At 38.6% G+C, this 17299-nt stretch overlaps 1 protein-coding gene across 14 annotated transcripts in view; it reads right to left on the bottom strand.

The window, feature by feature from the left end:
- Positions 1-17299, bottom strand: part of Frmd3 (FERM domain containing 3) — a 313407-nt gene that overhangs the window by 35878 nt on the left and 260230 nt on the right. For 13 of the 14 annotated variants that reach the window (XM_074052309.1, XM_074052308.1, XM_020168296.2 and 10 more), the window contains one exon: positions 9570-9694. In XM_074052309.1, the coding sequence (XP_073908410.1) occupies positions 9570-9694 (125 nt within the window). Of the gene's footprint in view, positions 1-7577; positions 7685-9569; positions 9695-17299 lie in introns of all 14 variants that reach the window. The other variant, XM_074052314.1, reaches the window with a different exon arrangement.

Here is a 17299-nt window from a genome sequence, read left to right as displayed (position 1 = left end):
GAATTATGAAAGACCAATCAGAGTAGAAACTCAGACATCATCTTGCTTTGTTTTGTAGCACAGTAAATCAGATCTAGTGGTCAATATGTGCCAGATAATAAAAAGGTTTATCAATTCATGAGTGAGTGAGTGAACGAACCGTGGATCCTCTCATTCTTTATCCAGTGCTCTTCCCACCACCAAAGAATCCCCTCTGATGTGTCCTATGTTCACCCATGTGAAGCCCAGGCTCCATAGAAACTGAATTCTCATAAGCCACCATAGGACTCTTCAATGATAGTGACAAAGCTTGGCAAAGGCACTTGAGTGATGATGCTAAGTTCACCAAGTGATTAATCAAAAGCATGTAAAATGGTGGTATGTCCCCACCATAACCAGAGCAGACAGATTTCACATCTGTTTTACAAATTTGGAACTTTGGCATGAACAGAAACATCAGAGTAGCAGAAATATACCACACCTTTTCTTATTTGAAGACACATCTGTAAGATATAGAGTAGTTGTATCTAAATCTTCTTTTGGGGATTAAAAAGTGTGCTTACTTACTAATAACTGCATATTTACTCAGAAATTATATATAACCTACACAACAGAAATTTTACAAAGAAGTGACAATATTAAACTATCAGAAGATATCTATATGATTTCTTCCTCCACCCCAGTAGATCACTGCAGGAGCCCATGCACCAGCCCTACCAGCCAGAGCTCTAGGATCTCCAGTTCTCCATTAGTCAAACCAAGCAGGAGGCTGCATTCCTGTGGATGTGGCACTAGGTGGACTCCCCAGTGGACTCTCCCAGTAATCAGTCTTGTGCCAGCTGACCAGAACCTCTTATGGATTGTGCCTAAACTGCTGCAGATCTACAAGATAGTCAAGGCTTTTTTCCACATAGTTGAAACTGAGTTTTAAGACAAAGGAGAGGTGTGAGGGAGAGGCTCTGAGATCTTGCTTCAGTTTAGCCTGGGTAGCTTGAAGATCGCCCACTCAACACTCACTACCAACCCACTAACAAAAATGCTAGAAAACAGAGCCTCATGCTGATTGTGGAATGCATCCAAAACTCAGAAAATTCTAGCTTCTGCTTTCTAATGACAGTGGGGTTAGTAATGATTTCACTTTTCCACTCCTGTGGTTTCTTAGGAAGCAATAAAAGTGTGTACTTGTCTAAGTGCCAAGCAGACTGTAGTTTGTTGCTGTTGTTGTTGTTGTTTTTAATCATAGTTGGTCATACAATGCTCTCCACTGGTTCAAATGCAAGTCCTTAAGAACTGTGACTGGACTACATGACTAACATGTTTTTTTTCATCCTAGGAAAATCATTCAAAACAATTATTAATAGGTAATTCAACAGCAAAATAGCTAGAGCAACAGTAATGATTTGAAAGCTCTGCTACTAAATTACTTTTTAAAAATCACCCTGAACATAAATGGTGAGCAAGTGAGTAATTAGAACTATCCCTGGAGTAAATCATTCCTTATTTAATTAATTCAACTTTAATCAGAACACAAGTCCCAGATGGAAGTGAGCATCATGTGGGAAGTCTGTTTCCCCCTGCAGTCCAGCTCTGTTAAGAATTCCACTTACTGCAGTCCCCAGCCTTCTAGGATGGCGCTCAACAGCTTGAGCCATGCCCCCAGTCGTCTCACCAGCCAGTCTACAGTGACAGACATCCTCGAGGAGACACAGGTCGTAGTATGCCATAATAAAAAAAACAAGATTTGAACACTGCCCTAAATGCACAGGAGCTCTTTTTACTGAATGACAGAGACCTTCCACATTTATATACAAAATGTTATCTGTGTGTGTGTGTGTGCATGCGAGCAGTACTGGTATTGAACCCATGGCCTTGTGAATGCTAGGCAAGAGCTCTACCAAGCCAAGTTGTTTTAATCATTCATTTGATTTAAGTGAAAAATAAATGTAGCTCCTTAGTTAATGGTTATATTTTAACTAGACAGAATTAAGTCACTTTCTATGTGTTTCATGTCACCTAAGGTACCTGGTCCAGAAATTTGAGAACCAGGACACAATCCCAGTCCCAATACTTACCCAAGTACATGATTGGCAAACTTTTTCTATTTAAATTTTAGAAATTTTAAGTTTTGCAGAGCAAGAAGAGCAATCAAGAATAATATGTAGATACTTCTGGCCATAACTGATCGTTCCAAGGCCATTGCCTAAATAGGCATTAGGCTATTCTCTGCTGACCCTTGTATAAGATCATCCTCAACCTTCACTCTAAATCTCAAAACCTATGAAAAATAATCCTGTCCTTAAATTCCCATTCTTATTGTAAAAGAACTCAAGGCACAGTCTTAGATTTTTTTACTTTGACATTCATCAAAAGAGTCCGAGTTTCAAGCTAGAAAGTACCTGAATGTTGCTCAAGTTCAATCCTCCTGTTTTATCAACTAGTAAGATGAAGATTGGAAAGGTGGAGGATCTTGTCTGTGGTCAGCAGCTGCTTGGTGTAGGAACCAAGACCAGAGTTTGCATTTTCCCTCTTGTCTAAAGCATTAATGCAGAAATAGAGCAACAACCTTAACCACCATTGTGTATACACAGAAAATACCAAATTCCACAAAATGAACTATTTGTAGAAAATTAGCCAGCTACAGAGCTGACATGATATACACTGTTAATGTATTAAGTTGTGAGCTAAATATTTGCTAAATTAAATTTTTGCTAAATGCAAAAGTTAAAATGCACTTAACTTGCATCAGAAACAAATCATTTAGTATCCTCACAGCACAAAAAAATAATCAAAATTTCAAAGATCTCCTGTAGGTGATACAAACTTCTGGTGAATACTTAGGTTGTCAGTAAACCAGAGTTCCAAGAATGTGAACATATCCAAAGAAAAAGTACATAAAAAGGAAATGAAAAGTTTTTTGAGGAAACACAAAATGTGAATGTGCAGAGTCTGCTCAGGCTTTTGTCTATATGCACTAGTATTTTCATTAAAAACAGGAACGCATGCTGCTATCCATACTGTAGAGAATCTGCTCTATTTTTCATGTGAATTTATTCAAATTAATGACTCATTAAAATAATATTTTCACCTAGAACAATTCTCACTTCTAATTTTTTCTTTTGAAATTCTCAAATGGTCTAGAGTGGAATTTTTCATTTTTTAACATTTTTATTAGTATGTGATAGTTATATAGGGTTGGTTTTTTTGAGACATTTCCAATATACATATATGGTACCCTTGTTTGGTTTATCCCCTCTATTATTTTCCCTCCTTCCTCATTCCCTCTTCTTAAAAATTACTTCAACAGATTTCAGTGTTCCTTATTCATACATGTATAGAAATTATATCAACTGTATTCACCTTCCTTTACACTCTTCTTTTACCCTCTCCTCCCGCTATCACTCTCTCCTTAATATGACCTGTTTTACATTCCTGTCCTTCATTGTTTAAGTGTCTGTTCATTGTTCAGTGGGGATTTTTGCCTTGGTATTTTCCCTTTAAATATATTGTACTTTAATCAGTCCAACCCTCTCTATTACTCTTCCTTACCCTTTTCCTCCTACCCTATGTTGATCAACAGTCTTCAGTGCATTTTGTTGTGTCTTGTTCCTACAATATTATTCACTCTCTATCATTCTTTTCTTCTTTTCCTCCTCCCTTAGTCTTCTTTAACCATCCCATAAAGTGGCACTTTTCAAATGGCTTGTTACTGTCATGTAATGTTTTCCACCACAGTACTTTCCATGGATTTTGTAACAGAGCAACTGCTGGGTGACCACTGAAAACATTCCCGTTGCTGAGTGGTGCCTAGGAACTGGCTTTGTTTTCTCCCTACACAGATACAGCCCACTTAAAAGCTAATCCTTCAGCTGTCCTTTGAGTGAATGGGGTCACACACTCTCCTAGAACACCACTGGGGTTATCGGGAATATAATACTTGGCCCAGCTGTTATTGAGACAATTTAATTTCTGCAATGAATGAAAAGACTTGTCAAGGGATTAATAACTAGAATATATACAGAACTCAAAAAACTAAACTCCAAAGAACCAACAACACACTTAATAAATGGGCAAATGAACTGAACAGACAATTCTTGGAAGAAGTACAAATGGCCAATAAATACATGAATACATGTTCAACATTCTTGGCCATCAAGAAAATGCAAATCTAAATGATACTGAGATTTCATCTTGCCCAAATCGGAATAGCTATCATCAAGAATTCAAAAAACAAATGCTGCTGAGGATGCAGGAAAAAGGAACTCTTATATACTGTTGGTAGAAGTGTAAATTAATGCAGCCACTATGGAAAGCAGTATGGAGGTTCCTTAAAAAAAAAAAGCTAAACTAAAAACAGAACTACAATATGATCTGGCAAATGCCACTCTTGGGCATATATCCAAAAGAACATAAGTCAGGATACAATAGAGACACTTGCATACCCATGTTTACTGTAACACTATTCACAATAGCCAAGTTTTAGAATCAGCCTGGATGCTCTTTAACTGAGGAAGTGATTTTAAAATGTGATATCTATAGATGTAGATACAGATTATGATATATATAATGGAATATTATTCAGCCATTCAGCTATATATATGTGTATATGAATATTATATATAATATATGTGTAATGGAGTATTATTCACCCATAAAAAATGAAATTATGGCATTTGTAGAAAAATGAATGGAACTGGAGTTCATCATGTTAAGTGAAGTAAGTCAGGTTCAGGGCATATTCTTTCTCATGTGTGGAATCTAGACTTAACATATACAAAACCAGGACTGTAATTGGGGGACTGATGGGGGAAGAGAGGGAAAGAGAATGATGGGGGGGGGACAATGCCAAAATACACTGTGTCATGTATGAAGATGGCAATTCACTGAAAGCTGTTAAAAAATAGGGGGAGGGAGAGAGGGAAAAGAGACAGCAATATAGGGGGTTAATTGGATCAATGTACAGTATATGCATGTGTGAAACACCACAGGCTAACTCCTTTGTATGATTAATATGCACTAATAAAAAAGGGAAGTAAAGAACTTGTCAAAGAGGTGGTTATGATCTCAGAGAGTCATGACAACATCAAGGATACCACCTCATCTGAGACAAAATGCCAGGACCTTCCCATGACCTCATGTAGATGGAGATTCCAAGGGCCAGGTGAAGACCATTCTATTTCTACTAAGTTGATTTTTTAAAAGATTCCTAATCAGACAACCTTAACAGGACTTGAGCTTCCAATGTTGACTTGTTTGTGAATCCATTTTCCAAATGTATGATTTGAAACTCCCCCAAACAAGAATCTGAGCTATTGTATGGAGATGGGGAACACTGACATCAAAAGTGAACAGTAACAGTTTGATGCTCAGGAAAACAATAGCAGTGTATATAACTCTCTCAATGGCTCCAACATCAAAATACAATCTTTTTTTTTTTTTGCCATGGATTCTCATGTGATGCTGACATGTCACTTAAATGGTCTTGTATTTGAAGTAAAGAGGTTGAAATTTTTTACTCAGTTTCTCAAAGTCAAGGGCAGGACAAAGACTGTGTGCAAACCATGGCTATATACCTATGTAATCATAGCAGGTGGCCCTGTCTGCACAATCCTTCCACTTTACCTTTAATCTGATGCCTCCTCCTACTCTCAATCCATCTGGGTTATTGCAATGGTAACTGTGTGGTCTCTGGACCTCCAATCCAGTAATCTTACCCAGAGATCCATTTTGTTCCCCAGGGACCATTTGGCAATATCTAGAGTTATTTTTGATTTTCAAGGCTGGTGGAGGACTATTACCATCTACTAGGTAGAAGCCAGGAATGCTGCTAATCATTCTACACTGCACAAGATAGTGCCCCAATAAAGAAATGCTCACTTCAACAGATCAATAATACTGAAGTTGAGATACTCAGCTCCCACAATACTCACCTCAAGTCCATCCTCCACACACTTTCAGCATGTTACAGAATGCAATTCCAATGAATCCATCTCCATGCCTGAAATCTTTGAATATCTCCCAGTTGCTCTCAGGTTAAAGTTTAAATGTACCAACAAATCATAGATCATAGAAGACCCATCATGAGCTGGCTCGTCACTAAATTTCTAAGTCATCTTCACCATTCCCCTGTCTCTTCTTTCCTCCAACCCCACATGCAACTTCTGCAGGTAGGTCAGACCACTCACATTTCCTTCCTCCCCTCAGTCTCATCCTTTCATTCCTTTATCCTCTGATGCTATGTCAGACATTTCACAGTTACCAAGGAACAAGACACTCCTCAAGCAGCCCAAGGCACCAATATCCAGTGAAGCACTGGATATTGCAAGCACACAATTCAGTCAGCAGAGGCAGAACTTATTCATCACCAATACAATCCCACTGTCATCTCACCAATCTGCTATAAGCCTTCAGGGAAGAGAGCTCATCTTCATCTTTACAGTGCACAACTGTACTGTACCTGTGGTCTACCCATTGTATAAGCTGTCTTTTTCATGGTTGTTGTGTTAGGGAATGAATGAATTTCTACTCTCTTTAAGTTTGGCTCTTTTCTATTTTTATTTTTTGATGGTGGGGGCAGAGTCCTGCTAAGTAGGACTCGTGAGTACTGAGACTACAGGCATATGCCAGCATACTTTATTTATTAGGGAATTATAAACCTATAAATCAGTATTCATACTGAAGTTTTCCTGAATCCCACTGCCTGATCTTCAAAGACCAGAAACTTGATGAGTAACAAGATATAATATAAAGCTACATTTATACATACATATATATGATAAAACAACACAAGATATAACACTGTAGAATCACACTTTGAACTAAATGGTACCGAAAATGATTCTGCTCTTACTTTAGTTAGGGAAGATAATTTATTGGATAATTAATAATTTTGTTTTTACTTGTCTTCATTTTTTGAACATTTTTATTAGCATATGATAGTTATACAGGGGGTTTCGTTGTAACATTTCCGTATGTATATACATTATACCCTGATTTGGTTCATCCCCTCCATTGTTCTCACTTCTACCCCATTCCTCTCCTTAAAGTGACTTCAGCATGTTTCAATGTTCCATATTCATACATGTACAGAAAGTACCTCAACTATATTCATCCTTTACTCTCTTCATTTATCCTCCTCCTCCCACTATTGCCTTTTGCTTAACATGATCTGTTTTACATTCCTGTTCTTCACTGTTTAAGTGTCTGTTCATTGTTCAGTGGGGATTTTGCCTTGGTATTTTATCTGTAAATACATTGCACTTAAATCAGTCTAACCCCCTCCACTGCCCTTCCTCACTCTTTTCCCCCTACCACCTAGTGATCAACAGTTTTGGTGTGTTTAGTTGTGTTTTGTTCCTACACAGATGTGATATATTTCATTATTATCCACCATCATTCTTTTCTTCTTTTCCTCTTCCCTTACTCTCCTATGACAGTTCCACTTTTGGAAACATGTTCTGCATATATTTATAAGGATATATGACAAAGATTGTATTTGTGTTGGATCTATCTTCCACATATGAGAGAAAACATGTCACTTTTGTCTTTCTGAGCCTGGCTAACTTCACTTAAAATGATGTTCTCCAGTTTCATCCAGTTACCTGCAAATGACTTGTCTTCATTTTTAATTGATTCTATATCCTGGAGAATATTATGATTTGTCTGAGCTTCAAAATCCACAAAAAGGTCCAAAATGGGGACAAATCTCCTAAAGAAAAAATCATGAGTAATATATGAAGCTATCAAGGAGTTGTCTTTGCAGCTGATGAAAGAATTCACGATGTTTTTTTCAAACAAATGGGAAAATTGAGAGGGTCGTTTATGGATTCCTATTCTATTGTAATGAGATTTAAAATTTTTATTGCACCTAACTATAATGGTTTTGTCTACTATGCATACAGTTGTTACATGAAAGACAAGGCTACCATTTAGCAGTAGAATCTTATTATAGAAAGTGGAGCAAAATGGAACTTTGTAATTGAATGGGATTCACAGTTCAGAGTAGGTTCCTCTTCATATCCTGGGGTGAGAGGTCTCCCAAGGCAACAGTAGTGTAGGATTCTGTATTCCCCATTCCACCTGTTCAACCAGTCTGGTTTCCAAATTTTATTCCCATCTAAGTACCAACTTTAGAGATAATGTGGAGTCATAATTCCATACATAATTATGTCCCCCCCCTACTTCCCTTTTCCATTAGTCATATACTCCTTCATTCTACCTTGGGATAATCATGACCTTCAAAAAAAGTGGTTTTCACTCAAAATAATATTCCAGGAAGATGATATGGAGCCCATAAAATCATCCATTATCAGAAATTAAAGCCATTTTCTTTCACTAGAAAAACACACACAAAAAAAGACAAGCAACATGGAGCCAGAGATTCTTGAACTAAGAAAATTAATTTAGCATGGAACTTACAGAGTTACTTGTCAAGAGAGATCGCAAGGAACATAATAACAATTTAGTTCTAATAATTATTTTCTCTTAAGGTCCAGCTGAGGACAGAAGGTGTCTTCTGAAATCCCACCCTCCATATTTTATACATGTTCTCTCTACTCAGGATTTTTGGCATCCACTTACCAGTTTCCCTTCCAACCACCACAGCATTGTTTCAGGAAAAGTTTTACTAAAATTCTTTACATTTAACAGTATGAACTGGTTATTGCTGCCTCTCTGAAGTATATTTGCACACCAAGAAAAATTCTTCTTATGAACTGAAGAGTTCTCTCCTATGGAAGGAATTCTTAACTTGAAGCTGAGGTAAAGGTGATCTTTTGGGGACAGGGAGGCCTCCCCTCTTGTATCCAGATTTGCAGTGATGAAACTAAAACTCACATAAAGTTAAGGAATAGCAGGTTGTGTTTGTATTCAGGATTCTAATAACTTTATTCTGTGTGTATTCATTGTTAATTTACTTTGAAATTAATAACAGTATGAGATTTACCTCACCAGATGTCTACAATAAGCAGTACAGTGAGATACTGGAAGAGGAAGAGGAAGGAGGAGGGAAAGAGGGGAGGGCGAGAGGAGGAAGAGAAGAAGAAAAGAAGGGGCAGAGGGAGAAGAAGCCTATAAACATATGTATTACCACATTAACATTTTAAAAAATATAATAACTTTGGGGTTGAAGTGAATACTACATATTTAGTTTGTATCAAAACTATCAGACAAGTTATCTGTGGAAAAAGAAACAAGAGGCTGAGAAAATACCAAGGCAGAAAGAAAATGAGAACTGTAGATACACTTGTGGAGAATTCTTTATGACTAATGTAATTGTGATTATTCTGGAAAACATAACCTTTCATCAGGACTGTCTAAAATAATGGAAATGTTCTCAGCCAATATGGCAGCCATCAGTCACATGTGGGTACTGGACATTGGAAATCTGATTAGTGGGACTGAGGAACTAGATTTTAAATGTTAATAAATTTAAACTTACTTTTAAATAAGGCCACTACTCATGGCTAGTGCAGCTTACTGGACAATGCAGCTCTAACATCATTACTGCTTTCACATGTAATTTAAAAAATATTTTTTAACTATAAACCTCCCATTCTCTGAAACAGGCCTCTGGAATGAAGTGGCTGACTTACCCTTAACCAGAGGAAGTTCCTCTTCCTGCTCAATGGGGGAAGGAAGCAGGGGCTGCAGGGGCTCCATGTTAATGATGAGCTGTTTGTTCAAGGAGTGGGAACTGCGGCTCTGAGTAATGTTGACTCTGTAAGAAGACAGGCCAGATAAAGTTGGTGTCCATTGAAAACACGAGCCCTGCTCTCTCAGTGGCTACCCAAGCTGGGAAATGCTCCTGGACATACTTAGTGGATTACATAGCAGTAAAGACATCATACACTCAGGATGCACATCCCTTCTTGTTCTTAACTCGTCAACAAATGTCTTCATGTTTCAGTGTAACTCAGTGAAAGACAATGTAGATCCCCAGATGTCATCAGACTTGGACATGTGTGGTGATCACACAGCAATTTTTAAAAGGCACAGGAAATGGACCTGGAATCAGCCATCATTGAATAGAAGCATGGAAAGGTGAGTGAAGAGTGTGGTTCAGAGTACAAGAACAGCCACCAAAAATCTCTGATAGACAGAATGTCACAGACATTCTATAGCTACTAGCTGGCTTTGTGTCCCTGGATGACCACTATTTAATATTCCTATCCATACTCTCCTCACAAGACAACCATGGAACCCAACTCTGGCTCTCCTGTGGAAAGGAACAAGCACATCAGTGACTGTGATAGGTAGCAGATAGCAAGGACGCTGTGCAGGTGTCTCATCAAAACTACTGAAGCTTAATTGTGCACTGCCTGATTTACAGAGACAGAAGGTTGCCCTAAGAGACAGGGAGGTAGGGAGCTGCAGGTGGATATTTAGCACCTCACTCTTTCTCCCATTTTCTGTCAAAACCCAACCCAACCTGTCCATTGAAGATAGTGTCAAATGTCTTTTCCCCCCCTGAAGCCTTCCCTGAATGTTCCTCACAACAGACAGACTCACACACACTCTCTCTCTCTCTCTCTCTCTCTCTCTCTCTCTCTCTCTCTCTCTCTCCCCCACTCTCCTTCCCTCTATCTCTTTCTAATACTACTCTCTTATTTACAACTCATTGCATTTGTCACCTCTGTCTCTTTCTGCTTATTACTGTACTAATCATCCCCACTTTGATAACCTCTTTAAGTGCAGACACTGACCTGACCATTCCTGTGCACTTTACAGTGCCTCACTTAGCATTTGGTAAAGGGTATTCAGGATTGAAACAGAAATAAACTTTGTGAAATCTGGCTTGACTTAAGTTGCATCTTCAGACTGGCCAGAAATGGGGAGATTTGAAAGACACATATCTCAAGAAGGAGACTGAGAGTCAAGCAGATCATTTGATTCTGTGTAAGTGAGAGGAAAGCCAGGGAAGACCTCCCAGGCAAAGTGGCACCCATGACAAGTCCTCATGAGCACAGTGGAGTTAGCAGGGAAAAAATGAGGACAGGGAAATTCCTGCACAGAGAAGGAATGAAAGAAGGGAGGGAGGAGGGGAGAAAGAAAGGAGGGGAGATTAAAATTGCCTATCATACAAGCTACACAGGAAGCAGAGATTGGGAGAATCGTGGTTTGACGCCAGCCTAGGTAAAAACTTTGCAAGAACCCCATCTCAATCAATAAACTGGACATTGTGGTGCCCATAATCCCAGTCACACTGGAGGCATACATAGGAGGATCATGGTCTGAGCCAGTCCCCATGCAAAAATGTGAGACCCTATCTGGAAAAATAACTAAAGCAAAAAATAATAATAATAAAGTCTGGGGGAGTTTGTCCACTATGTGAGGAAACAAAAAGAAGTTGTCATCTTTTGACACCAAATGTGCCAATGCTTTGGTCATGGACTTCCCAGCCTCCAGAACTATGAGAAATAAATTTCTGATGTATATAAGCTACCTAGTATATGGTATTTTTGTCATAGTAACTCAAATGCACTGCACCTACCATCTCCTTTAGACTAAAGATTATCCCTTTTTAAAGATGCCAATTGATCCAATCAATTGATGCCAATTGATTTAAAGCAAGACTCTAGCTACACGGTGGCTGTCTGAGTACAAATATAATAGCAGAATCTGAACTGAATGGCCTTCTTTTAGTTTACAAAGTAGCTTATATAGACTTTGCCTCATTTTCTTTTCTCAGTGTGCCTATAAGATAGGTAAGGTAAGATTCCAAGATGTCGGCTAGAGGGAGGAAGCAGAAGCGTGACTCCTAAAGTAAAATCTTGGAGAGACAGTGGAGATACACCTTACAGGGAAAACCACTGAGAAGAGGCAAAACTTTGACTCCTCCACACCTCCAGCCTGCGCATAGCATCTCCACTTCACATTAAACAGAGAAACCAGGAGGGCTCCCGTGCTGCCACCAGACAGCAGCACCCAGATGGCTTGGGAAGATGCAGATCACAAGATGAGCTAAGTGGTACACAGTACTCTCACAGACAACCCTGGGCCAGATCAGCATAGCCCCCTGGACAGACCGACCCCACCCAGGGAAAAAAGAGAAAAAAACTGAATAATATGCAATAACAACAAAAAAGACACGTAGCAAAGAGGGTGGGGTGCCCTGAGTGCTGAAGGGGGGGAGGGAAAATCCCTCACGGAACTGTAAATAAACAAACCGGCTGGAGAAGGCAGGAGTGGCGGCACACACTCAGCAATCAGGAGCAGAAAAGCTTGTAAAAGCGGCAGTGGGAGGAAAACTCCACAGGAGAGAGGGGAAGACCCACTTCCCATGTGAACTGTAAATAAACATGCAGGCCTAAGAAAGCTGGTGCAGTGTCAACTCCCCCAGTGTGCTTAGAAAGGGGAAAGCTTGGAGCAGTGGCAGTCATGCCCAGGAGAACTCTAAGTAAACAAAGCCTGAGGGACTAGGTGAGTGCTAAGCTCACCCCTGAGATCTGCATAAATAAAGCCTACAGCAACATCAGGCTGACAGCAGCAGGCAGGTGAGCCACAGCCTCAGATAGCCATTCACAAAACTGTCTCCAGACTCTTTTTTTTTCTTTCTCCCTACTTTTGATGAGATAACAACTGAACTACACCTGCATGCTGAAAAACTTACTGAAACTGTATTGCATTTGATCTTGGGACACTTCCTGGGGTTCCTTTTGTTTTGTGTTGTTTTGTTTTGTTTTTTTTTTTAGTTTTTTTCCCCTTTGAGGAGACAATGACAGAACTACTTCTGAGACACCATCTCCAGGATTGTAGGCTGAGGGACGAACACCAAAATTATTAAGACTGAAACATTATTGCATTGGAACTTGGAGATTTTTTTTCATTTATTTATTTTTTATTTTTATTTTCTTATTTTATTTTATTTCATTTTTATTTTTTTTCAATCCTCTCTCTGTTTCTCTAATGCCTGTTCAGCTTACTGTTGATTAGTACACTATCTCTCCCTGCATATATCTTTGAAACTTTTTTGTTTGTTTTGTTTTTTCTACTTGTTTATGTTTTTCCCTTTCTCTTTAACTTCTTTGCTTTCCATCTCTAACCTTTGCATTCTAAATATCACCTTTGTTATTACAAGCTAGAAAATACTTAATTGCACACAATACAAGGACAATAACAACACCAGGGCAATGATGGGAAGACAGAAAAAACAAGGAAGCCAGTTTCCCCACAGCAAAAAATTAGTACAGGAACCAGAGGGAAATGAAGAAAACAGATACTTAGATCCAGACTCCAACAAAATGAAGATAAACTATCCCAAAGAACCCAATGAAGTCCAGAAGAACTATCTAAAAGAAGAACTACTACAGGTAATCAATGAGAATTTTATGGAGATGATACTGGATATGTTCAACCAAAATGTACAGTAGACACCCAAGAAATTCCAAGACAACAAAAATAGAGAATTTGAAAAAGCACAAGAAGAAATAAAACAAACATAGAAGCACTGTAAAAACACCAAGATGTAACAAAGAACATGATTAATAAAGAGATAAAGGAACTCAGGACAAAAATAGATAACATTAAAGAGGAAGAGCCTCAGGATATGGAAAACCTCAGAAAAAAGAATGAAACAGAATTGCAAAACAAAATGGAAGGCCAATACAGCAGAATAGAGTAAACAGAAGACAGAATCTCAGAACTCAAAGATTAAAGGAAAAACCAAAGAACTATTAGTTAAACAACTCAAGACCTATGAAAAGAAAATGTAAGAACTCACTGACTCCATTAAAAGACCAAACGGGAGAATCATGGGCATTGAAGAAGGAAAAGAGGTGCAAGCAAAGGGAACGTGTAATAAATTCAACAAAATAATAACAGAAAATTTCCCAAATGTAGAGAAAACTATTCGTATACAGATGCAAGAGGCCTCCAGAACACCAAACAGACCAGATCATAATTAGAAATACCCCAAGGCATATTATCATTAAAACAACAAGTACAGAGACAACAGAAAGAATATTGAAGGCTGTAAGAGAGAAAATAACAAAAACATACAAAGGTACACCCATCAAAATCACAGCAGACTTCTCAACAGAAACATTAAAAGCAAGAAGAGCTTGGGGTGAGATCTTCCGGGCACTGAATGAAAATAACTTCAACCCCAGGATACTCTACCCAGCAAAACTATCATTCAAAATAGCTGGAGCAATAAAAGTCTTCCATGAGAAGCAGAAACTAAAACAATATGTGACCACAAAACCACCACTACAAAAGATTCTTCAAGGGATTCTGCACACAGAAAGTGAAACCCAACATAACCATGAAAGGGCAGGCAGCACCAAACTACAGGAAAAGAAAAAGCAAGAAAGTAGAGCGTAACCTCAACTTAGGTATACACAATCAAACTTTCAAACAACTAAGACAACTAAATGACAGGAATCACCACACACCTATTGGTACTAACACTTAATGTTAATGGACTTAATTCCCCCATCAAAAGGCACCGTTTGATGAAATGGATTGAAAAGGAATACCCCACAATTTGTTGCTTACAGGAGACCCATCTCACCAACAGAAATAAGTATAGGCTTAGGATGATAGGCTGGAAGAGGATTTACCAAGTCAATGGCCCCGAAAAACAGGCAGGAGAAGCAATACTTATCTCTGACAAAGTACACTTCAAACCTACATTGATCAAATGATATAAAGAAGAACATTCCATAATAATAAAAGGAGAAATACACCAAAAAAAAAAATTATTGACCTATATGCACCCAATGTCAATGCACCCAATTTACCCAAACATACCCTGAAGGACCTAAAAGCATTCATTAAAGAGACTGAAAAATCTACCATGAAATTTATATGGAAACACAAGAGGCCACAAATAGCCAAAGCAATACTCAGTAAAAAGAAAAATGCTGGAGGTATCACGATACCCAACTTCAAACTATATTACAAAGCAATAGCAATAAAAACAGCATGGTATTGGCACAAAAACAGACATGAAGACCAATGGAACAGAATAGAGGACCTGGATATGAAGCCACACAACTATAACCAACTTGTCTTTGACAAAGGCACTAAAAAATATACGATGAAAAAAAGCAGCCTCTTCAACAAAAACTGCTGGGAAAACTGGTTAGCAGTCTGCAAAAAAACTGAAACTAGATCCATGTTTATCACCCTATACCTATTAACTCAAAATGGACCAAAAATCTTAATATCAGACCCCAAACTCTAAAGTTGATACAGGAAAGAGTAGGAAATACTTTGGAACTAATAGGTATACGCAAAGACTTTCTCAATGGAACCCCAGCAGCTCAGCAACTAAGAGATAGCATAGATAAATGGGACTTCATAAAACTAAAAAGCTTCTGCTCAACAAAAGAAATGGTCTCTAAACTGAAGAGAACACCCACAGAGTGCAAAATATTTGCCAGCTACACATCAGACAAAGGACTGATAACCAGAATATTTAGGGAACTCAAAAAACTAAGTTCTCCCAAAATTAATGAACTAATAAAGAAATGGGCAAGTGAACTAAACAGAACTTTCTCAAAAGAAGAAATTCAAATGGCAAAAAAAAAACACATTAAAAATTGCTCACCATCCCTAGCAATAAAGGAAATGCAAATTAAAACCACACTAAGATTCCACCTCACCTCTGTTAGAATAGTCATCATTAGCACACCACTAACAACAGGAGTTGGTGAGGATGCAGGGAAAAAGGAACCTTCTTACACTGCTAGTGTGAATGTAAACTAGTACAACCACTCTAGAAAAAAATTTGGAGGCTACTTAAAAAGCTAAACATTGATCTATCATATGATCCAGCAATACCACTCTTGGGGATATACCCAAAAGAATGTGACACAGGTTACTCCAGAAGCACTTGCACACCCATGTTTATTGCAGCACTATTCACAATAGCAAAGCTATGGAAACAGCCAAGATTTTCCCACTACTGACGAATGGATCAAGAAAATGTGGTATCTATACACAATGGAATTTTATGCAGCCATGAAGAAGAATGAAATGTTATCATTCACTGGTAAATGGATAGAATTGGAGAACATCATTCTGAGTGAGGTTAGCCTGGCCCAAAAGATCAAAAATCATATTTTCTCCCTCATATGTGGACATTAGATCAAGGGCAAACACAACAAGGGGACTGGACTTTGAGCACATGATAAAGCGAGAGCACACAAGGGAGGTATGAGGATAGGTAAGACACCTAAAAAACTAGATAGCATTTGTTGCCCTCAACGCAGAGAAACTAAGGCAAATACTTTAAAGCAACTGAGGCCAATAGGAGAAGGGGACCAGGAACTAGAGAAAGGGTTAGAGCAAGAGGAATTAACCTAGAAGGTAACACACATGCACAGGAAATCAATGTGAGTCAACTCCCTGTATAGCTATCCTTACCTCAACTAGCAAAAACCCTTGGTCCTTCCTATTATTGCTTCTACTCTCTCTTCAACAAAATTAGAGATAAGGACAAAATAGTTTCTGCCAGGTATCAAGGGGGTGGGGGGGAGAGGGAGTGGGGGAGGGGTAAGGGAAGGGGTGGGAGAAGGGGGGAGAAATGACCCAAACATTGTATGCACATATGAATAAAAAAAAGATAGGTAAGGTAAATACCATATTAACAGATGTAGAAACTGAGATATAGTAAGAATATGTAACTTGAGTAAAAGTGCTTATTTAGGCAGATTCAGGATTCAAAGTCAGATCATCTGATGTCTTTTGTTCCACTCCATACCATCTTCCTACATAATTTAGCCTACAACATTCCAAAGGGCTATGTGAAGTCCCACCATGCCAGACACTTTTATATGTGTCAAGGTCCCAATTAGACTTGACTTTGCCCTTCCACCTGACCACTTGAGGTGCTTTAGTCCATTTTGATAATATCTAATACTGGTATAAAGAAAATGTGTAAAGAGTTTTATTTAGCTCAAGGCTCTGCAGCTGGAAAAGTCAAGAAAGTATGGTGCTGGCATCTTCTCAGTTCTGGATAAGGATTAGGCTCACCTCATTATAGAGGAAGCAAGAAGACAAACTTGAACATGCAGAGATGACAAACACATAAGGTAGGATGGCTCTATAATCATCCAGAATCTGGAAACTGGGGGAACTCATTTACCACCGAGAGACCTATTTCATTCATGAGGGTGGAATCTCCACAGTTCAAACACCTCTTAATGGTCCAATCTCCAAATAGCACTGCTCCAGAACCAAGTTTTCAACACATGAACCCTTGGGGACACACCAAACCTTGCCATGAGGTAGCTATGACTGGGTCTTCAGGCAAGGCCAGGACATGGGCCATGTTTTCTCCACTCTCCAAGTCCACCCATCAGCTAACTGTAAAAAT

This window comes from Castor canadensis, chromosome 13 (genome assembly GCF_047511655.1).
Source record: "Castor canadensis chromosome 13, mCasCan1.hap1v2, whole genome shotgun sequence".
Taxonomy (NCBI): Eukaryota; Metazoa; Chordata; class Mammalia; order Rodentia; family Castoridae; genus Castor; species Castor canadensis.
Note: the sequence above shows the minus strand (reverse complement) of the source record. Positions and strands in the feature narration are given on the sequence as shown.